Below are 23,813 nucleotides of genomic sequence, written 5' to 3'. Positions count from 1 at the left end.
CAAATATTGCTGATTGAAGATATGTTGTCAAAGGTGAAGTCATGTAGCAGTATGCAATCAGTCGGTGGCAAGACACGATAGCTTCATGGTTAAAATGTTGGTGAAATTTCCAACATAACTTAGGAAATCTATCTATGGAGATTCTCAGTCATCCAGGTCAGATATCCCAAAGGCACTTTTTCATGAGGCAACTGTTTTTCTTTGAAGACATTTCGCTTCTCATCCAAGAAGCTTCTTCAACTCTTGACTAGATGGTGAGGAATGGAAGGGTTTATATACTCCATGCAGGCACCTAGTCATTTGCATTCTTTTAGAGCAGACATGTCAAACTTGTGACGTCACGTGATGGGCAACGTATCGGAGCTTTTTCTCCATTGCCGGCACGAGGGTGGGCACGGTTTCCTGATTATGCATCCAGCCTGCGGGCCGGCAGTTTGACACCCATTTTAGAGAATTGTTTATGCCACCTGGAGGTTAGGTCATCAGGATCACCTGAGGTGCAAATGGGCATGGAGCCTTCTTGGAACTGTTGAAAGGACTGTGTTCTAGACTGGAGATAGATGTTATAAACCTCCCCCTGTTGAGAAGAGGACTGTTCAGTTTTGACATAGATGGCCTCTTTGACCTCTTTCAATAACCAGCGGTCCTCTCTGTCCAAAATGTGGACTTTGCTGTCTTTGAAAGAGTGGCCTTTGTCTTTTAAGGAAAACAAAGTCCAGTTGCCTCGTGAAAAAGCACCTTTAGGAAGTCTGTGGTGTCTTTTATATACTTGGTATAAGATCTAAATGCAGAGTCCATGAAACCTGACATTCTGATTGATAAGGTGCATGTAATCTGACTCGCATATAATCTGCATAATCACCATCTTCCCCTCCTGTTCCCCTTCTTATCCCAATTTAAATCCTACATCAGTTTAGCCACTCCATGCATCTGATAAGTGGGCTGTAGCTAAATGCCTTTCAACAACATTCGTTACTTTAAAAAAGTTACTTGTGATTTGGGGCTATCACACAGCTGTCCTCCTACAACATCCTTTTGTTATTTTGAAATTGCAAGTCTTGCTATTTTTCCAAAGAAGTAAAAAAATACGGGATGTTTAGTATTTGGGTACTCCATCTAGATTGGATAATGGAAGGCCTAAGTAGATGTAAGTATCATGTACTTATCATGTACCAAAACAGCACTCCTGAATATACCACTTTCTCAAAACTGGCAGCCTCTTGAGGACTTCCATTCCCATCTTAGTTTATTTAATAACAAGTAGCCTCAAGCAAACCTGAAACCAAATGAAGACTAGACAAGGTATATATTAGAGAGAAGCCCAACACACACAAGGAAAATTGATTGTCCTGAAAGCACTCCAAGTAGGTCAAGGAAGTGAAGGTTGGAGACCGCAGAAAGTGGAAGAAGCAAGCAAGAATGTGCATATGTGTGTTTTCTATAACCAGTAGATTCATTATGCATTAAGACAGCCCCAAAAAGTTATTTTAAATTTTTATTTATGAAACATAGCCTCAGGGGCTGACTATTCAGAAAATAGAAACATCTAATTAAAAAAGCCCCCAGGCTTGAGCTGAGGCAAAAATACCATCTGGGCACTTTGTAAGACTTCACGTTAAGAACCAAAACCCCAACATTTTGCATAGCGTATCTTTTCAAGAAGATATTCATCTGAGTTCAGCAGAAGACGTGGGATGTGCTCAACCTCCTGTTCCACTCTGGGTTCCGTGAACTCAGGCTACCGGCTTTGTTCTACTGCAAGAGACCAGATGAAAAATAGCAGTCAGTTACTCAGTCATCCTCTGCAGCCAAATTAGTTGAATGCTGCCTCTGTGGTGCTGGAGAGTCCAGTCTCAACTCTCCAAAGCTAGGAGGGGGCCATTCTCTTGGGAGCTTAAAGCTGTCCCCTTGTACAAGTCAGCAGGCACTGTCATCGGTGCTTTGTTTCTCCATTAATTAGGTCTACTTTTGAAGAAGTGTATCTGAAGTGTACATGGAAACCTTACCAGTCATATCCTGTCCTTAAAACAGCCTTCCTTATTGGTAAAACAGCCATCTCTGCCCCCCGCCCCGCCCCAACAGTCCCATTTCATGGTCGCCTTTCGCTCATTCCTATCATGCATCTGGCCTCCTAAACAAACTGAAGATTTAACTGAGAAAAATATTGATGCTATATATTTATACAAATGCATTTCCCCATATTTCAATTATGGAACACGTAGAAGAGAGTTTACAGAGGGTGCAAGTGTCTTTACTTTCAAACCAGCAATGGATACTTGTTCCACCCCTTGCTGCTACCGGCTAATTTAAGGATTTATAATTGTTTCCAGCACTCAAGTGTGCAGGCCTAGCTCTCCTCAGTAGGGCACAAGTAGCAACACAATCATCCTTCTACAGCAGAGTTTCTTAAACTATTTGTTTCTCAGAACCCCTTTCCACTTTTAAGAATTATTGAGGTCTCCCCCAAATGTTTTTGTTTGTTTGTATTTACTATATCAAAGATAAAAAATGTGCTGTTCTCTTGATGGATGGGATATAATATATATATATATATATATATATATATATATATATATATATATATATATATATATATATATATATATATATATATATATATATATATATATATATATATATATATATATATATATATGTTTAAGTATTTGTCAAGGCTTTTTGAATGGACCTTGCTAATTAACTCTTTCATTCCTGTTTTGGCCCGGCTCAGGGCTTATCCACAGGAACTAGTCAACTTATGACAGCTCATTATTTGTGCAAATTATTCAAATTGCTAATAAAGGATTTGGGAGGCTAAGATGATCATTTCGAACTCATTTATGTTCTCATCAGTTAGTCTGATGAGAACATAAATGACTAACTGATGAGAACATAAATGAGTTCGAAATGATCATCTTAGCCTCCCAAATTCTTTATTAGCAATTTGAATAATTTGCACATATATATATATACATATACATATATATATATATATATATATATACATATATATATACATATATATATATATATACATATATATATACATATATATATATATATATATATATATATATATATATATATATATATATATATATATATATATATATATATATATTATATATATATATTTATATATATATACACATACATACACGATTTTAGACTGGCAAATATTGATTTTGCAGGTCACAGACAGGATGTTGGGGCACCCTTAGGGGTCCTAGAACCAACTTTAAGAAACACTGATCTATAGGATCCCCAGAAACAGAACCAGGTAGTAATCCTGCATTAGCTACACTTGTAATTTTATATCTCTATCTCTGATCTGCAAAACAACAACAAAAAACCTCTGGCAACCATGACTCAGTACAATACAGGTAGTCCTCAATGTACAAGCACAATAGAGTCCAAAATTTCCATTGTTAAGCAAGGCAGTTGCTAAATGAATTTTGCCCCATTTCAATCTTTTTTGCCAGTTAAGCAAATCATTGCAGCTAAGTTAATCATTCGGTCATTAAGTGGATCCGGCTTCCCCCGTTGACTTTCCTTGTCAGAAGCTGGCTGGGGAGGATACAAACGGTGATCACATAACCCCGGGACAGTGCAACTGTCATAAATACACGCTGGCTTCCAAGCACCCAAATTTTGATTGTGTGATCATGGGGACGCTGCAATGGTCATAAGTGTGAAAAACGGTCACAAGTCACTTTTTTTAAATGCCATTGTAACTTCAGTCACTAAACAAATGCCTGTAAGTTGAGGACTATTTGTACACCTGGGTTATTATAATGTACCCTGCTTGGTGGTACCTTTGAAGAGCATCCATAAAATACAATTGGCCCAAAATGTCGTATATTGGAGTAGTCATATTCCTATAAAGTCTACACTGCACAGGTTATCAAAAGGTTTTAGGGTGCAGTTCAGATCTTTAACTTGCAAACCCTACACCTGGGCTCTTACAGCAGGGCTTTTCAACCAGTGGTACGGGTACCACCTGTGGTACATTGGCACCTGGCAGGTGGTACGCGACCATCCTAGAAAAGTGGTGGCGGGGGAGGGGAATGAGCTGAACCGGTGGCAGCACTGCACAAGCCTAAGCGAGAGATGGCTGGAGCTAGGTGACTGGTGGTACTCAGATTTTGCCATATCCTAAAAGTGGTACAATGGGTGAAAAGGTCGAAAAGCCCTGTCTTACAGGATCACTTCCTCTCTGAGCCATCTTCTTAATCCGGTATGCAGATCCTTGCAAAATTGTCTTGACAGTCCCCTAGCTTTTTGAGGTGATTCCAAATGCTGTTTGTGTCACAGTCTCTTTACTGTGGAACAATTTCCCTCTTAAAGCTGACTTTCCAGAAAATAGTAAAAAAAAAAGGAAACTGTCCTGAGAGGTACTTGGGAGGACCGAGGAAAAGTCGCCACTGCACTTTTTAAACTCTTATTTTATGCTATTTTGATTTTATATGGGTTTAGCGTGGGCTATATATTAGGAATCAACGTAGATTATGGCAGTATAAAATGCAATAAAGAAAGGTAAACGAATCAATACATACTATAAGAGGAGATGTCTATCTCTTCTGGGAGCTCAGCCACGTTGACCTCAAAGCGATCCTGTACTTCATTAAGGATTTTGGCATCACCTTCGTCTGACACAAAGGTAATCGCCAAGCCTTTCGTACCAAAGCGCCCAGCCCGGGCCACCTGGAGAGAGAAGATTGTATGAAGGATCAAAAGAAGCTCCTCCCCAAACTGAATCCAGTATTTCAAAGATATCCGTCAGAGGGATAAATCAGATGCTCACTTAAAAATCAGGCAAACTTCATTTAAGAATTTTCATCAGAAAAATCAAATCCAAAAAGAGGCTGGGAATCCATGAAGAGAGTGATCAGAAGCCATCCAGAATTTGCAAGCCACCAGCTCCTTACCGCAACTGGCAAGGTATTAGAACAGAAGCAACAAACCTGATTTCACTCACCCTGTGTAAATAGGTATCGGAATCCTCAGGCATATCATAGTTGAAGACTATGTTGACTCGCTCTATGTCCATCCCACGGCCAAAAAGATTAGTGGCCACCAAGATACGACGCTGGAAGTCTTTGAACTGTTGATACCGAGAGAGCCTGCCAAAAAAATAAAAAATACTTCCTTGAACTTCATGATTCCTCTCCGGAGCTGAGTCTGATTCTTACGCCCAAAGTACTTAGAACTAGTTAGTACAACGCTTGACTTTTTTTTTTAACTATCAAGACATAATTGTCCCCATATTCCATTCTCAAAAGCATAGATACTACAAGCGATGTTCAGGTTTCAGACTCTGATGCTGCTCACCTCTCTTCCTGAGACATGCCCCTGTGTATAGCAATAGCTGGGAAGTTCTGCTCGATCAGAAGTTGGGCTAATGCCATGCAGCGCTGCACAGACTTTACAAATATCACAACCTGCAGGGATGGGGAGAGCAAAAGGGGTTGATCTGGAAGCCCTACAGATTCCCATTAGCCTTCAACTCCCATTGTGACCATAGCTTCCAACCCCAGGAGGTGGGATACCACTTACAAGCCATGGTTGCCAATCCTTTCATACAGACCTGATTGAACTCAAGTACATCCAGCAGGTCAAAAAGTTTGCGGTTTTTCTCTGTGTCCTTCAGCTTTACATAGTATTGCTGCAGACCATGCAGAGTCAGCTTTGTCTCGTCATCTACAAATACCTCCATGGGCTGGAAATAGCGAACAAATGATTATAGCAAAATCCTCTCCTGTGCATACATATTAACATACAGTCATGAATAAATATTAATGTAAAATGCAAACATTCTGAAATTTACAGAAATAACGTTTGTTCCTACATCTGGCACATACGATGAAGTAAGCCATAACTCACAAAAACTTTTTTTTTAACTAACACATTAATTAAACATGTTAGTTGAAAAAAGTGCTATTGGACATCCTCTGATTTCTGCCACCACAGAAAACATGGCCCTCCTCTATTTTATTCCTAGGACTACTATGAATATGGTCTAGAGATAATTCTAGCATTATTCCTTTTGTAGGATTGTACATTATCAAGCTTCAACTTTAAAAAAAAATCTGCTGAAGAGCGTATACAGATTTCTCAGTAATGTGAACCACAAAATTGGTCCCTAACTTAATGGGCATTTATCATGACTTTTATCTGTGTCCAATCAATGAAGCAAAAAAAGAATCTTTCACAACTAAATAAATGAGTTGGGTAGAATACATCAAGTTATTACCTTTTAGGACCACCATCATGTAATAATTGCAGTCAGATCTCTTAAACTGCACCTGAATCTGTGCTAGTGTTGTGATTCAGGGTCAGCCTGTGGGTTCGGCAGTTGGGTCGGACGATTCAGAGGGGGGGTGTTGAAGAGCTTGCTGAGAATAATATTGAGGCTCCACAGAGCCCTCAGCCAGGCCCCTCCCATCTGGTCACGACGCAGACCCAGCTGTGTGAGCCTGACAGTGTGGATGAAGATGACCCACAGCTGGCCCTGTTCAAGGACGCCAGACGCAGGAGGCAGTCAATCAGGAGTAAACAGAGGAAGGCAATGGGGCACCTCGGAAGGAGGCAGAGAGAAGCCACGCCCTGAACTGTATAAAAGGGGAATGTGTGGGAGGGCTGGTTTGCTGAAGGCAACCGTTTGAATAGCTCCTGTTTCATGGTTCGTGTTTGCTCTGTTTATGTTTTTATGTTAATAAATTTGGCAGGCTTAGTTCCAGCCTCTTGCCTTCTTGTAAAAGGGGTTGTCCCTGCCTTTTATGCAGGGCCGGTAGCAGGCTGGTACAGAACAGCTAGTGGCAGGATCAGTTACAAGACTAAGTCCTAACTTTTCCTATGTCTTAAGCAGCTAGCCACTTTCGCTGCACCAACCCTCAGGGCAAGGTCTCCTCTAGGATTTTATTGAATGGTAAACTACAGTACATTCTTCCCAGGATTTCTTTCTAGTGTATCTGCAATGTTGCTAGGAGGAGGCATAAGTGATGGCAAATGTGTAACAATATAATTATGCAAATACTGCCCTGATTTATAATTGTGGTATTTGCATGATTAACATTTGCTGCTGACATTTGCTGCTTTCAAGTACCCGCAATCTGCTTCATACCCCCACCTGTTGCCCCAAACAGGATGTTGACAGGAACACAAAACTGACTCGGCAGATTCTCTTTTGTCTACGTTGCGTGTGTATGCTGCATGGACTGTCCCCACTGGGCAGCAAAAGGTGAGACTTTAGCACTTACATCCTGCATGAACTTCCTGCAGACAGGCCGGATCTCCTTGCTCAAGGTGGCACTAAACATCATGCACTGCTTTTCAGGGGGAGTCAATCGAAAGATCTCCTGTACGTCACGGCGCATGTCTAAAAGAAACGCGGATAAAAATAAAGAGTTGCCAACAAAAGCAGATTTGAAATTCAAGGATTCATTAGCTCAACCACTCCCTGTCACTATTTCTCACACTCAAATGTTTTATTGTAATGGCCAAGAGAACAGAGATGCAATAGAACTCTAAACATTTCTACAGAGAGCTTCCTCAACTCATCTTTGCCTCTTCTGATTACAACCTGTAAAACCAGACACTTTTTTCTTTGTACCCTTCCATAAAAAATTATCAGCTGTAGTATACAAATAAGCAAAACAGTATCAGAAATAATCCCCAACCACCTTTGACGTGACCTCGCAACTGTGATTTTTACAAAAGCATTTCAAACAAGCCCTTGACATCTTTATTTTCCAAAATGCCACTGGGCCGCATGTAATTAATCATAATAATGTAATTAGAGGCCAATGCTCAGCTTTCATGTGCTCCAACTATTCATCCTTCTCAAAGGAAAAAAGGAACAGGTTAGGCTGCAAATGAAAACCACGGACGAGCTGACTAACAGGAGGGTTTCAAAGAAGACAGGTAAAGGTTGAGTTGCAAGCGATCGCCAAGTGAGAAAAGGAAAGCATAGAAAAGAGAGGAAAGGCAGCTCAGGGAAAAAGCACAAAACGGATGTGGAAATAAACGGCAGGAGAAGTGAGAAAGAAAGGTGTGCTCTTGGATAATGGAAGTCTTGGGAAAAAGCATCGGGGGAGAATGAGCCCAGCCCCAAGAAAACAGTCGAAATGGACGGTTTGTTTTCTAGGGCTTTGTATTCTACCTCTTGGATAAACTGTCTTTCAGCAATATTAGCAAACATTTCTGTGAAAGTCTGTGAGTAGCTATGTGCACCATAGTAGACATTTTGTGAATGGGCACCCTGTTTTCTTTGATTACTATAGGGCCTATAAAGGTTTCCCTTCAGGTGTGTTTAAATGCCATATAGATCAGCTCAAATCAGGATATATGAGATTCTTAACCTGGCATCTTTTGTATGTTTTTGGATTACAACTCTTCAAGAGTCATGGTTAGCGATGTGATTTATTCCTTGAAGGACATCTGATTGCACATAGATGATTTATGACTTGTACCTGCACACAAAGCAGCCTGTTCCTAGGTTGCACAAAAGAATTAAGCCATTGTTCGTCTGCTTGGACAAATGGCTGATTGCATGTTATAGATAAGGAGTTTCTGACAGCACAGCAAAAAACAGAGCTGTAAGCTTGCAATAGTAATATGAAAAATGTTTCCAGTTTGAGAAGTTTTAAATTCAAAGCAATACTCTTTCTGAGTTTGATAATAATAATAATAATAAATTTGGAAGGGACCTTGGAGGTCATCTAGTCCAACCCCCTGCTCAGGCAGGAAACCTTATACCATTTCAGGTAAATGGCTGTCCAGTCTCTTCTTAAAAACCTCCAGTGTTGGAGCATTCACCACCTCTGGAGGCAGGTTGTTCCACTGGTTAATTGTTCTGTCAGGAAGTTTCTCCTTAGTTCTAGGTTGCTTCTCTCCTTGACTAGTTTCCATCCATTGCTTCTTGTCCTGCTTTCAGGTGCTTTGGAGAATAGCTTGACTCCCTCTTCTTTGTGGCAGCCCCTGAGATACTGGAACACTGCTATCATGTCACCCCTCACCCTTCTCTTCCTTAAACTGGACATACCCAATTCCAGCAGCTGTTCCTTATATGTTTTAGCCTCCAGTCCGCTGATCATATTTGTTGCTCTTCTCTGTACTCTTTCTAGAGTCTCAACATTTTTTTGATGGAATACAACTTTCCCCTTTGTGTTGGGTGTTGCTCAGACTATTCTGGAAGTATTCCAAGCCAAAGGCATTCCAAACGTTGTGTGTTTTGTATGCTTTGTCAGAGGTCCCCAACCTTTTGGGCACCAGGGACCAGTTGCGTGGCGAAAGGTTTTTCCGTGGACCGGAGGGGGCGTGGTTTCATGTACTGCCTGCATCCCGCGGATGGGGCTTTGCCTGTTTGTGCAGCCCGGTACCAGTCCATGGACCGGTGGTTGGGGACCCCTGCTTTACGTTATGTCAGTGCAGAAAGCTTTTTCCGGTGTTTCTATTTCACTGTTACCTTGTCATAAGGCCCTCTCTTCAGGGCAGGCAATAGGTTTCTTTTTGAAGTTTCTAAAATATATCAGATAAAGCTGAGCAATTCGGAAATATTGCTAAGCTCTTCCCCCCCCCCCCCGCGTGTTTGCACTTTAATTCCATCCCAACTGAATTAAAGTGGTAGTTTTTGTTTTGTCTCAGGATGATATGCATCCTCGCTGTACAAACTAACAGCCGTTCCTCCTCTATCGGAAAAGAGAGAGGGAGTTACCGATATACCCCTTTAAAAGAGCTTTACTTTACTACTAGCAGGGCAAGGCACTCTTCCAATACAATTTTTTTTAAAATTCCATTTATATCCCGCCCTTCTCCGAAGACTCAGGGCGGCTTACAAGCTTAGCAGTAATTTGGAAGACACGCTTCATCATACTTCATGTAAATATTGCAACTTGTACTTTTTTAAAGCAGCTCACTTCTATGAGCACCTGAAAATAGCTGCTTAAAGGTTGCAGTAGACGGATTCATTAAAGCAGCACTATTTTTTCAGGTTTTCCTGATGTCTGAAAAGGTCTGACGGTTTACTGAATAATAAATGGGTGCTCTGTTCAAGTGAAGTCTGAATCATGCACACCAAATCTCTATCTCAGTGTCTTGTTCTCTAATTTGGGCACCAGGCCATTTTCCTACAATAGGTCAAGTATGAGCCTTGGTGGAGCAGTGGGCTAATGCCTCCTTAAGTAACACCAGCTGCCTGCAATTAGTGCAGGTTCGCATCCCACCAGGCTCAAGGTTGACTCAGCCTTCCATCCTTCCGAGGTAGGTAAAATGAGGACCCAGATTGTCGGGGGCAATAAGCTGACTTTGTAATAATGCCGCTTGGGGGGTGTATGAAAGCCCTAATAAGCAGGCATATACATAGAATGAAGGCTACTGCTAAGCTTGTAAGCCGCCCTGAGTCTTCGGAGAAGGGCGGGATATAAATGGAATTAAAATAAAAAAAATAAAAATAAAAAAGTATTCTATACTCTATAAACAATTCCAGTTTTATTTGGACTTCTCCAGCCTACACCCCCCCTTCCCTTCCCCAAGTTCTCTTACCTAGCTGCTCGAGCATCTTGTCACATTCATCCAAAACAAAATGCTTCACATTGCGCAGGTTGAGTGTCTTGTTGCGCACCAATGCTAGAGTACGGCCTGGGGTTCCCACCACAATATGGGGACAGTTTTTCTTAAGTACCTCTTCATCTTTCTTGATAGAAAGCCCCCCAAAGAAAACTGACACCTGCAGGAGAATTGGAAATCACTTGGATGACTTTGCAATGCATTATTTATACAATGCAGTAAATAAAATTCAAACACAGCACCTTTGGTGTAGCAATACAGTACCAGGCTAGAAACCAGGAGACCATGAATTCTAGTCCTGCCTTAGGCACAAAGCCAGCTGGGTGACTTTGGACCAGTCACTCTCAGCTCTGGAAAGGAAACAATGGCAAACCACTTCTGAAAAATGTAGTTAATAAAAGTACAGGGACTAATTTAGGTAGCCACCAGGGGTCAACAATAAATCAAGGGAACAGATGCACAAACACACACAAACAAATAAAGCTCTTGAAAGCTAGGATTCACACTAGTTACCTTTTTTTCTAGAAGGAAGAGACAAGGATTTCAGTCACTTTGAAACAATAAACGGGCACAAGAAGACCAAGATAAGCTTTTATACAATACTAGACAATCCTGTGACCCGTTGGATCACTCTTTGACAGAATGGTAGTACAACCACGTGACCAAAATGAACATTAAGTTTTAGGTTGATCCTATTTTTACCCTACTGCTGGATGGTCCCATGATCATCTAACAAGAGTGTATATATATCATAAAAAAACCTAACTCTAGTGGCAAACAACCTTCAATAGTAAGTCAATATTTACTTACCTAAACAGATAAACAGAATGACCATGGGCAGACAAAAAAGCAGTTGGAGTGGGACCATCTCTTAATTTCCTGTCAGCTTCTCCACTGATTGTGGGAAGCTGGCAGAGGGTGTTAGAAATTATGATCACCTGACTGTGGAGACGCTGCAATGGCGAGCAACTTTGCAAATAAAATGGATCTGAACATCATGGAACTTTGAATTCCACAGGAGTCCTAGGTATTTTACGCATCCTTTAAGTTAGCTTATTTTAGGAACCTTGGTTAAAAAATTGATGTGATATAATGCACTTGGGCTAACTTAAGAGTACAGAGAGACAGACATAGTAGGAGTTCTAGTAGTACATAGATTTTAGAATCAAATAATTAGCCCGTTACGATCATTGGTTTGGTGTATTAGCTAAGGCATTGGGTTGAAAACTAGACCAAAGTTCTAGTCCTGTATTAGCTGGGTGATTTTGGGCTTGTCTGTCACTCTCGGTCCTAGGAAGAAGGCAATGGCAAACCATTTTTTGAAATTTTGCCAGGAAAACTGCAAGGACCTATACAGAAAATCACGAGGAGCCCACAATGACTCAAAGGCAGCCCTCCCCCCAAAATCCCATTAGTTCAGAACTGTCTATTTTCACTAGAAACAGTTCTCTGAGATCTTAGAGACTTTTCCTAGAAGTACCTGGAAATACAAGGGACTGAACAGAGGAATATTTATATGGTAAGTACGTGTGGTTTCCTCTTAATATCAAAAGTCCAAAAAAGAATCCTACTACAAGCTCTCCAAAAAAAGCTTTAGGTGATGTCCATGAAGAAATACGAGCAAGCCAATGCCAAGGTAAGGGCATTCTCTCTCTCTTTCTCCATATAAACTCCTTCCCCAATTAATTATAGATGTTATTCACAATATATTTCCAGAGATATTTTTTTTTAAAAATAGTAAGGATTCTAAATATTTTGAAGCCCAAAGCAATACTTGCCCCTCACCTTGACATTGGTCATATACTTTGAGAAGCGTTCATATTCTTTACTGATCTGAAATGCCAGTTCCCGGGTATGACACATCACTAGCACGGAGACCTAGCAGAATGAAAAGAAATATTGATACAAAGGCATCAAGAAAAGTTCTTTAGTCGTTTGGATGGGGAGGAGCTATTCCCCAACTCAACGCTACCCAGACAGAGTGGCTGTGGGTGTCTGAATTACTCAGGTCTCAGGATATTCCATCTTCGACCTAGGATGGAATTGCACTTCTCCCTTCAAGGTTGGCACAGATGTGAGGTCTTCCTGGATTCACAGCCCCTGCCCTGCTGTGGCAGCTCTCGCCAGGAAAGCCTTCGCAAAATTCATCTAGTGAGACAGTTGTGTGCTTTCCTAGATCAAGGGGCCTTTCAGACAGTTGCTCATGCCCATGTCACCTTGTGGCTTGGAGTACTGCAGTGCTCTCTACATAGGTCTACCCTTGAAGACCACCCAGTAGCTTCAGACTGTTGTGACATAAACAATACTGCATGCCCAAGACATGCCAATGTAACATCTCTGCCTCGCAAGCTGCACCGGTTGATAATTTGCTTGCAGGTGTGTTTCAAGACACTGGCTGTTACCTACAAGGTTCTACATGACAGTGCCTGCTTAGTTGAAGGACTGCCTATCTCCTATAACATCTACCTGGCTGATTAGATCCTCCAGGGTTGGCACGCTCCAGTTCCTTTTATGTTTTATTGTAATTTTCTTTTACTGTAGCGAGCCATCAAAAGCCATTGAGAGTTGGGCGAAATACAAGTTTAATAAATTACTATTACATGAATCAAGAGCCTCCGCCGGACTATGAAATAACATTTTGCAACAGCAGAGATACGGTTGAAAGCATCTGGAAGTCTAACTGTATGATTGAAGTCTTCTTCTTTTTAAAAGTGCAAGAAATCTGTGTTAAGAGGTGAAGGTTCAACAGCACCCTCTCACACACACCTCAGAGATGAAAATACTAAAACACCTCAAATGGAATCTGACTCTTGACGAATTGGAATTGCTAAGAAAAGCACACTGAAAACAAAAAAAAAAAACCAGCATCTCCATTAATTTTTATCCTTTTTGGTGTCCATGCCCAGAATCGTTGCACTCATGGTAGTTGAATCACATTTATTAATATCGGGGGCGAGTTATTACCCCCCGTAGATAAGGCTCGCAATCTGGGTGTCCTCTTAGATTCACAGCTCTCCTTAGATGATCATATAGGAGCTGTGACTAGAGGGGCCTTCGCCCAGGTTCGTCTGGTGCGCCAGCTGCGACCCTATCTGGACCTGGATGCCTTGCGTACAGTCACCCATGCACTTGTGACCTCTCGTCTTGACTACTGCAACGCTCTTTACATGGGGCTGCCCTTGAGAACCACTCGGAAGCTTCAGCTGGTGCAGAGTGCAGCTGCACGAGTGCTTTTGGGGGTCTCCCGATACTCCCATATTACACCTCTGCTCCGTGAGCTGAACTGGCTTCCAGTTGCCTTCCGGGTGAAATTCAAGGTGCTAGTGATGACATACAAAGCCCTACATGGCATGGGTCCGGATTACCTACGGGAACACCTACTGCCGGCGTCAACGTCCCTCCGTCCTGTGCGCTCCCACAGAGAGGGCCTCCTCAGGGTGCCACCGGTCAGAGAATGTCGGCTGGTGACCCCCAGGGGGAGAGCATTCTCGGTGGGTGCGCCAATCTTTTGGAACCGCTTACCGGCTGAAATCCGGATGGCCCCCGACCTTCGCTCCTTCCGGCGTGATCTAAAAACTTATCTATTCCAACAAGCCGGCCTGGCCTGATGGATTTGGGTTTTAAAATTTTCTCACTTTATTGCTTTATTGTATTCTTACTTTATTGCTCTGTACACCGCCCTGAGTCCTCCGGGAGAAGGGCGGTATATAAAACAAACAAACAAATAAATAAATAAATTTACAAGACTCCTACCACCTACTTATGGTATATAGCTTTCTGTTAACAAACTCTTTCCCAACTTCCTTTACATACCTGCCCATCCAGTGGCTCAATCTGCTGCAGAGTAGCCAATACAAAAACAGCAGTCTTGCCCATGCCTGATTTGGCTTGACATAGTACATCCATGCCTAGAATTGCCTGTGGAATGCATTCATGTTGTACTGATAGGGAAAGAATAAAAAATAACTACACAAGAGTCACTGGAGATATGAAAGTATCTCATTTCTATGACAAACTCCAGCAGCCTTGATCCAAACTTCCCTTCTTTCAAACAGATATTCCGTATTATATCCTTGGAGATGAAGTATCCTACATACATATCCCATAAGGAAGTAATGTTTTCAGACTACTGGCATTTAATCCATGCCTCACTTTGTATTACAAAACAAATGTAACAGACTGTAAAGACCTTTGGTGTGAATTAGCTGTTCCATAATAGGCTTTTACTGGCATACTGCAAATCCCTAACCTTTCCCCTTAAATATAAGATCCTACTCCACATCCTAAAGGGAGCTCAGGCGCTAACAGGACTTCAGAATTGGCTAACTGAAAAATTATGTCTCTTGTGCCAGACTGAACTGAGATCTTGCATCAAAGATGATATAGTTTTGTGAAATTTATCTCTTTCAGAATTGCTAAAGCGAGTGAGTGTTTTTTTTTTACAGATATTAAATAACATGTTTAAAGTAGTAAAAGAAACCAGACATATTATTTGTTCACTTATACTCTCTTTATATATCGGTTGGTCCCACAGTGAAGTTCTGGTAACATTCTAAGATATGTAAATTTTTAAAAAAATTAAAAAATACTTTCTCACACAATTGTAATAACCTCCAATATTGAAATTTTATTTACAGAGCTCCCCATATGATCATCATCACAGTGGCTGTGCTAGACTCAATATCGATAACAATTAAAACCAAACTATCCCACCCCTGCAGCCCCCAGCTCTCACCCTGCACCGCGTAGCACCACTGGCAGTTGCTTCCCGGTGGGTGAACTGGGCTGATTGATGTGGGGGACCAAAGGCCTTGGCTCAGCTCCTACCTTCTGATGGATGTTCAAAGCCACAATCCACAATGGCACGAAGTAATTCTGGCTTCAGCAGGAAATCTCGGAAGCCAGAACTGTGAATGGAGACATAAGAGCCCTTCACATCCTTTTTAACAAGGGGAGGAGCTGCATCTGTCACTCCTTGAGGCTCTTCGTCATCTTCATAATCCAGCAACTCATTCTCCACATCCTGCTCAGCCATATCCTTCAGGGAAAGCAAAAAGCACAGAACTTCTGTAATACATTGATGGATGACAGCTAAATCCAGGATGAGGGAGACCAAAACTAAAATGGAACTACAGGTGTACTTGGAGGTAGCGATTAATAGACTCCAGCTTGAAGCTATTTATAGCCATCAATTCTGAGCAAATCCTACTGATAGAGTTTGACTAACTTCCCAACTTCTCAAAGTTGTAATTTTTCAAGCAAGTTGTGAGCCTAAGATCAGCATCACTCATTTTTCCATCCTCAGCTATTATTTTTCAGGTCAGATGCCATTTTTTAAAAAAGCTACACGCAATATTGTTGATATCAAACCCATGTTACCATGCATTTATTATAGTAGGCACATTCTTTCCCCCTTAATACAAACTTTTTAAGTCATAGAAGTTGTTGTAAAAATAATCCAAAACAGAGGGCAAGGAATTGACAAGATTCTGACTAAGTGATTTGGCCTTCTCACAAGCCACAGAACCTATTAAGAACATATCTATCTTTCAAACAAGTCTTCAAAGATCTATGATAAAATTATAGTGCTGAAGTTATAATCTCATCCCTGCTGTACTAAATGTATTTATAAATGGTAGACATCAATCTCTTTTCATATACTTTTACCCATCAATCTTCATGGATTTTCAAAGAATGCTATGCAGACAATGCTCGTTTTAAAACAGTCTGTATTTAAATCAAGGATAAAAATATTGTTCTCTTGTATCTACCTGTTCCTCATTAACATTAGGAAAACTCATTTTCAATGTTAATTCTTTTAATTAATATTTCATCTGTCAAGGAACAGAAAAGATTAGCTAAATCACAGATTAATCATAATGAGTCTTCCATCAATGCTACAGAGAAAGGGCTAGGTGATTTGCTCATCATTCAAGAGGACTTTTACTTAGTCTCCATTAAGAAATACAAATGTGGACTGACAGCCAGTCTTAAGCTGGTCTCCAATTTTAACCCACTCTTTCACATGGAGCTAATTTCCATAGGCTTTATGGAAATTACATATCCATTAATGCAGACCCAATTTGATGTGGTGATTAAAGCCATCAGACTAAACACCAGGAGATTATGTAGTACCATGAAGCCAGCTGGGTGACATTGGGCTAGATTTTTCCTCAGCCCTTGGAGAAAGGCAATGGGAAATCACTTCCAAAAAGGTTGCCAAGAAAACTTCATGGGCTTGTTCATCTAGTCAATAAGAGTTGACACTGACTCAGGCGTGCAACCATGCACACAAACTGAAGTAGACAGGAATAAACAAAATTGCTTTTTAAAAATGGTTCATAACATGATAATGTATCCTACAATTCCTGCCCTCAGGAATGAGCATCCTCCTTTATGTCCTTTAGGAAATTGCAAAAACCTTGTTCTCACAAGCTATTGGAACAGGGGGGACTGCGGAGTCCTCCTTCTGTATTGCTGATTTGATTTGTTTTGGTACCTTGATCTTCAAGTCAGTTATACTTTCTCTGTGTTATTGTCTTTTTTTAGTTGTAAACCACCCAGAGTAACTTGGGAGTTAGGTAGCCTATAAAGATACTTCTGACTTCCCTAACCCAAAGACCTCCTGATATACTGGACACCAGCCTCGCATCTCACTGTTGGTAGAATGGGACTTGGCATTGAGAAGACAAACCCAGAGGTTCTATCTAAGCCTAAGGTGACTTGCATTATAGGAAGCAGCCTTTCTTTGTTTGAAGCAAAAGAGGGTAGTGGCTGAGATGCAGAATTAGGAAAACCTTGGTCCAAATTCACCACCACCATTTAGGAGTGCCTCTAGGTCAAAGCATTGATTTCTCAAGAGTTATTCTTGGGAGAAATAACTGGATGCTACATCTCCCCTTGAGAAGCAAAGGTGGAGTAAAAAAATAAAATCTAATAAATAACGTTTAGTATTCATAAACAGAAAAAGACAGACAATTAGCGAAGGTAAAAAAACATTATTTCCAAAAACTACTGAAAAAAAAGACTTCAACCAACCCAGAAGTTACAAATTGACTTTTCTATATGTTTTTTTTTTGGTTTGTTTTTAAATAGCACTGCGTTAGCTTTCGTTTATGGGGAAACTTCCCACAGACATTTAATCATACTCTTTTGTCTGTTTTTAATTCACCTAGATCACAGGTCTGCATCCCGCGGCTCCGGAGCCGCATGCGGCTCTTTCAGCCGTCTCCTGCGGCTCCCAGTCCTCTGCCATGTGCAGTCCAAAAAAAAAAAAGTGGGACTAAAAAAGTTCAACCAATCAATTCAAATATGCAGGGTAGGTGCATATCTCGCCTTGGCTCCACTCTTCAGTCAAACCCTGTTCTGCGCATGCGCGCATGTATGCACATGCACGCACATTTTTTGCGACTCCGAGTTTTTCCTTTTGTGAGGGAACCGGTTCCGAGTGGCTCTTTTACTGTTTCAGGTTGCTGACCCCTGACCTAGATAATGGTATAAGGTTTCCTGCCTGAGCAGGGGGTTGGACTAGATGACCTCCAAGGTCCCTTCCAACTTTATTATTATTATTATTATTATTATTATTATTATTATTATTATTATTATTATTATTATTTAGGATACTCCGTCGGAGGGCCCTATGGAAGTTGCTGCCGGGAGGAGGAAAAAAAGCGCAAAGCTTCGCTCCCAACGAGGAGGAGGAGGACCGGACGGCGGAGGAAGCTACGAGCCGAGCGTTGAAACCGGAACGTCGCCAAGAGTTCGCCTAGCTGCGGGGCTCCTACCCGGCCGAAGACCTCCGAAACCGGCGGCGGCGGCTTCAAGCTTATGGCTCCCCGCAACCTGCACCTCTCCTTCTGCGCCGCTTAACTTGGCGGGCGGAGAGGCAGCTCGAACCTTTACTTTCCATGATAAAAGGGGGTGGAGGGTGGAGGGGGGGAGTGCCCGGATAGACAACCCAGTTCCCCAAATAGCTTTTGCACGTATCCCAGCAGGGTAAAGTAAATCGTTTGAACGGATCAGTCACGGGGTCGAGCACACGAGAACCTTTCCCTCCCCCCCCCCCGCCCTTATGTGCAACACCAAGCCGGCGCCTGTCCGTCACCGGCCCCTGGAACCGCGACCGAAAGTCCGAGGAGCCGCACGCCGGGCGGGCTCTCTCCTGCCCTTAGGGAGCTTCCACGCCGCTTCCCTCGCTCCCGCCTCACGGTACCAATTCACCTACCCGCGTCCAACTCGAGCTTCTGCTTCGACCGCTGAACGCGCTCGCCCCACGCCAATTGGAACGAGGGCGGACTGGGGAAGGAAGTTTTTCCCCCCTCTCATTGGCCATCGTCAAACAAAGGCCCGCCTCCCCGCAAAAGAGAGAAGGAAATCGTCGGTTCCTAAGCCTGCCAGTCTCGTGTACTTGCTTAATGATTGGCTGGAAGGATGCATGCCGGCTCCTTCCTGTCTTTCAAGTCCCGTGGCTTTACGGAGAAATGGCTGCCGGGAGTGGGAAAGGGAAGTCGGGGCAGCTGAAGTTTCTCCGGCGAGTGTATGGCGGTGAACTGCAAAGAGGAACTGATCGCCATTTTGGGTGCGGGCAGATGTGTTCTCGAGTGCTTTTCTGTTTAGGAATAAGAAATGATTTTCCTTAGTATTGTTAGTAAATAATTGCTAGTGTAACTATGTAAGAACCCGAACCTGTTTTGAGGAAGAAACAGTTTTAAAAGACGGGAAGTCACAAGGAACGGAATGCATTAGGATGGCTTTCCGTCAATTGAGATTGAAGCAAGAGAGTGAGTTGGGTTTGAGATAAATGAAAACGAGGAGTTGTAATACTTACCTTTGAAATAAAATGGAAGGGTTTCAGGATTTTACTTTCTTTTTAAGTAAGCTTTTTATTATTATTTTTCCTCTACATACATATGTTAATTTTTCAATCAGCGTGTGATCTGGGTTCAAAAAACGTTAAGACATAATCAAGTCCTATTCTTTGATTCTTTCCTCTAGCCATTTGTAGAATAAATTCCAGCTTTGGTAATATTCTGTTTCTTCTTTATCGTTCAGTCTCATAGTTAATCTGTCCATCTCAGCGCATTCCAATATTTTTTTAATCTTTCTCTGATGGTATTCCTTCTTCCAGTATTGCGCATAGATTATTCTTGCTGCCGTTGTAATACGTAGAACCAAATATAAATTTTGCTTATTAATCTTTTCTGGTATTATACCTAATAGAAAAAAATCAGGATTAAATACTACATGTTCTCCTAATATTTTTTCTAACCAAGCATGTATTTTTTCCAATAGTCCTTTATCACATGTCCACCAGATATGATAGTAGGTACCTGAATTATGTTTACATTTCCAACATCTATCTGACATATTTTTAACCATTTTTTGCTAATCTCGCTGGTGGCAGGTGCCATCTATAAAACATTTTATATAAATTTTCTTTATACACAGTTGACATTGTCAGTTTATAGTTTCTCTCCCATAATTTTTGCCATTTTTCTAATTCTATATTATAACCAAAGTTTTTTGTCCACCTTGTCATTATCTCTTTAGTTTGTTTACTTTCCATCTCTAAAATTAACAAAAAATTAGGATTTTAACACTAAACTCAAGCCCTCGAGAATAATGCAAAAATGCCTGGAGCACCTATTTCTCCACCAGCCAAACTCACAAGTCCTGCGCAGGATCAGAGTATTTGAGTTGCCCACAAATTATAGACGTCCGCGGGAACCAACACTATTCCTGTAGCTTTTCAAAGCTAATGTTCTTAAAACCCCCATTCAGCCAAATGAGTTAAATACATCTCAGTTATATAAAACTAAAATACTTTTGAGGCAGGAAAAACCACAACTTTGATAGGCAAAAAACAGGCATATTTAGAGTATAGTCCAGATAGCTACATAGTGACCAGAGCCAAAATTGCCAGATTCACCATACATACAAGCTAGATGCAGGAATACAATATAGATTGTGTAATGTATTGGCCTCAACTGTTGAAATCACTTGCTTAATGTGTGACCTTAATTGTATTTAAGTGAAGGATTGCTTAACTTTCTGTTACTGCAACCCAGACTGTCTGTCTCCAAGCTGATAATTTTGTTTGGGGCGGGAAACTTACTTTAAACCTATTGGTTGCCATATGTATAGCTGTTCAGCAGCCTCTAGGGCCGCTTCTGTTGTTAGTTAATAAACATGTTTGCTGTTTCAACACTCTGTCTCAATGCCTAACCGAACTAAGAACTTAACAGATTGTCTGCTGTATTATTTTGGGGGGAAAACATGTGTTTTTGAAAATGATAAACACCCATTTCTCAATCAATCAGTTTGTACAAACATAGACTGATGCTATCAGATTCAGTTTCTAACTGTTCCCAGCAAAACATGGCAATGGGTAGCATTTTTTTTAACCAGAGTGATGACTTCCCCAAGAGCTGGATCATTCCAGCTCACTAGTCATACAGCAGAAGTGCTTCAATAAGACTCAAAATGTCCTTAAGCAAGGAAACAAGGAAAACTGTTTTGAATGAACCAAAATGTGTTGCTCTTTGGACATTTTGGATCTTATTGCATCAAGACAATCTCTTCTATAAGTGGGATGTTTGCAGAGTTTGGCTAGTTGAGGTATGACCACTTAAGACGTTTTTCAAAAAATATGCAGTTTCCCCCCAAAATGGCAGTATAATACGGAACTTCTGTATTCCATCAAAAACCCCTCTAGTTTTGTGCTGTCATTGAATGTGTTCTGCTTGATGAATTAGAAAAGTCTTCTGAGGAATTATTGTGGTCAACGACCAGCAATTTGTATCCTTATGTATTCACATTCTGTTCAAACAAATTAATAATTTATATATATATTGTTATATAAAGTTCTATTCTCAGAAGGTTGCTTAACTCAGCTTTCTATAGAGTGCTTACTATAAGTAATTTAGAAATCTATCTTAGAGTCAATGTGATGCTGAAATGTACTACGTTAGTTCTTATACTTTTTATGCCACTTTTAGAGCGGTGAAGAGCCTTGGTGGAGCAGTGGGCTAATTTATTTATTTATTTATTTATTTATTTATTTATTTATTTAATTTTATTTTATTACATTTATATACCGCCCTTTCCCGGAGGACTCAGGGTGGTTTACAGGGTAATTAAAAACCAAAAATACAAAAGTTAAAAACCAAGTTTAAAAAAGATTAAATTTATCCCTGTATAAATAAAACCCCTTATGCCTCCTTAAGTAACACCAGCTGCCTGCAATTAGTGCAGGTTCGAGTCCCACCAGGCTTAAGGTTGACTCAGCTTTCCATCCTTCCGAGGTAGGTAAAATGAGGACCCAGATGGTTGGGGGCAATTAAGCTGACTTTGTAATAATGCCGCTTGGGTGTGTGTGTGTGAAAGCCCTAATAAGCAGGCATATACATAGAATGAAGGCTACTGCTAAGCTTGTAAGCCGCCCTGAGTCTTCGGAGAAGGGCGGGATATAAATGGAATTAAAATAAAAAATAAAAAAAATAAAAAGTGTACAAACACCAATTATGTTCAAATACAGTTATCAAAGTATAAACATAGATACAGTAAAACAGATGAAAATAAAATTATAATTTTTCCCATCTAAATTCATAGATCCCCTGAAACCTATCCAGAGACCCTCCATAAGGCATTTGTGGGCCCAGGTTAAGAACCCTACACTCCTTGATGTGAATGAAATATGTGTCCTATATACAGTGCTTTTTTTATAAAAGAAAAAGGTGCCGAAACTCACACATGTCATACAACCCGCCTTGCCTACCCTACAAGGTTCCATCCAAAAAAGGTGCCGGAACTCCGTTCTGAGCGTTCTATGAGAAAAAAAGCCCTGCCTATATAGGAAAGAGTGAGACAGCACATGCCTACCACTTAAAACTCAAGAAATGTTTCAGTATTCGATGACTTTAAAATGCTAGAAAGAGCTTGGGCAAATATACAAGACGTGACTTGCAGTTTCAAAGTTGCATGAATTTAACTTTAGAGTTGCTAATGGAAAAATGAAAAAAAAACACATTCTCCTTTTACTGATACTGGCTTTAATAATTTTTAACAGCTCTGGAACATGACATCCTACAGTATTTCAGGAACTTGTTGCTTATTTGAAGAGTCTAAAAACCTAGCAAGTATTTGTTCAGTCTAACAAATGAAAGCTCTCAGCTTCAAAAGCTTCTAAAACTCTTCCAGCAATCTAGCCTTGATACTTCAGAAAGAAAAGCTATAGAAAGACTATCCTGACTTTGTCTCTTACGGATGCATTTTGTGAGCAGAACAATTCCCTCAGACAGTGAATAATTCTGCCAGTTTTAATACATGCATCTCTTTTCAAATCAACCCCAAATATATTTTGTAAAAGTGCTGCAAAGAAGCACCAACCTGGTTTCGATTGAATGGTTAAACATGAGGATAAATACAAGGCATTTATTTTACAGAAGACTTTATAGAATTAGAGATTTAATTGTAACCCCAAGTATATTTTGTAAAAGTGCTGCAAAGAAGCACCAACCTGGTTTCGATTGAATGGTTAAACATGAGGATAAATACAAGGCATTTACCGTATTTTACAGAAGACTTTATAGAATTAGAGATTTAATTGTAACCCCAAGTTTATTTTGTAAAAGTGCTGCAAAGAAGCACCAACCTGGTTTCGATTGACTAAAGTATATGAAGCAAAGCACTATCAATAATAGTTAAAAATAGTATATAACTATAATAATAATGAACTCTCAAAAATGTAATACAAAAGTCTTAGACTGCTTTTGAGAGTCTAAATGCAGGATAATTTGGGTAGTGAACTTAATGAATCTCATCAGACTTCCTTGTGGCAAGCAAATTCCTTTCACAGTAAATTATTTCAGCAAGTCCCCATGAATCTATATATTATTAAAACTCTGTTTGTGTGTGACCTTTACCTAGCTGAAATGTATCATAAATCAAAAATTGTTGAAGGTACCTCAAATGGGCTAACTTACAATGCATGCAAAATCTGGAATCCATGTCTTCCATGGAATTGAAATTTGGAAATTTTTATAAAATATGACGTAAGCATTATCATAAAACATTTTATGACTTAATACAGAATTTGATGTGGTTAATTCCTGATGTTTAATTGTGCTATACAATTCAACATGGCTATTTTAAAGACATATACATCTCTTGAATATCTATGGATTGTAAATAACTTTTCCAATGAAGATAATAGAAGCTCAGCTACTGTTGAAGTCATTGAGAAATCT

The 23,813-nt window shown here is 40.5% G+C and overlaps 1 protein-coding gene across 3 annotated transcripts; it reads right to left on the bottom strand.

Annotated features, from left to right (window-relative positions):
- Positions 1 to 1,446: 1,446 nt before the first annotated feature.
- Positions 1,447 to 18,849, bottom strand: DDX39A (DExD-box helicase 39A). Of its 3 annotated transcripts, none has more exons than XM_081318592.1 (11): positions 18,791 to 18,849; positions 15,394 to 15,604; positions 14,380 to 14,507; positions 12,352 to 12,444; positions 10,543 to 10,726; positions 7,260 to 7,378; positions 5,588 to 5,719; positions 5,332 to 5,441; positions 4,979 to 5,123; positions 4,557 to 4,704; positions 1,447 to 1,755 (listed from the first exon to the last, which is right to left on the bottom strand). In XM_081318592.1, the coding sequence occupies exons 2-11, from the start codon at positions 15,599 to 15,601 to the stop codon at positions 1,739 to 1,741; spliced, it is 1,284 nt and encodes a 427-aa protein (XP_081174718.1). In that variant the 5' UTR covers positions 15,602 to 15,604; positions 18,791 to 18,849; the 3' UTR covers positions 1,447 to 1,738. The 3 variants fall into 3 exon arrangements, with proteins under 3 accessions (XP_081174718.1, XP_081174719.1, XP_081174720.1); XM_081318593.1 differs by lacking the exon at positions 18,791 to 18,849 and adding an exon at positions 17,738 to 17,761; XM_081318594.1 differs by lacking the exon at positions 18,791 to 18,849 and having other exon boundaries at positions 1,449 to 1,755; positions 15,302 to 15,486.
- Between the last annotated feature and the right edge of the window lie 4,964 nt (positions 18,850 to 23,813).

Source organism: Vipera berus (assembly GCF_964194415.1).
Source record: "Vipera berus genome assembly, chromosome: 2".
Lineage (NCBI taxonomy): Eukaryota > Metazoa > Chordata > Lepidosauria > Squamata > Viperidae > Vipera > Vipera berus.
This window is presented reverse-complemented; position numbering and strand designations above follow the sequence as displayed.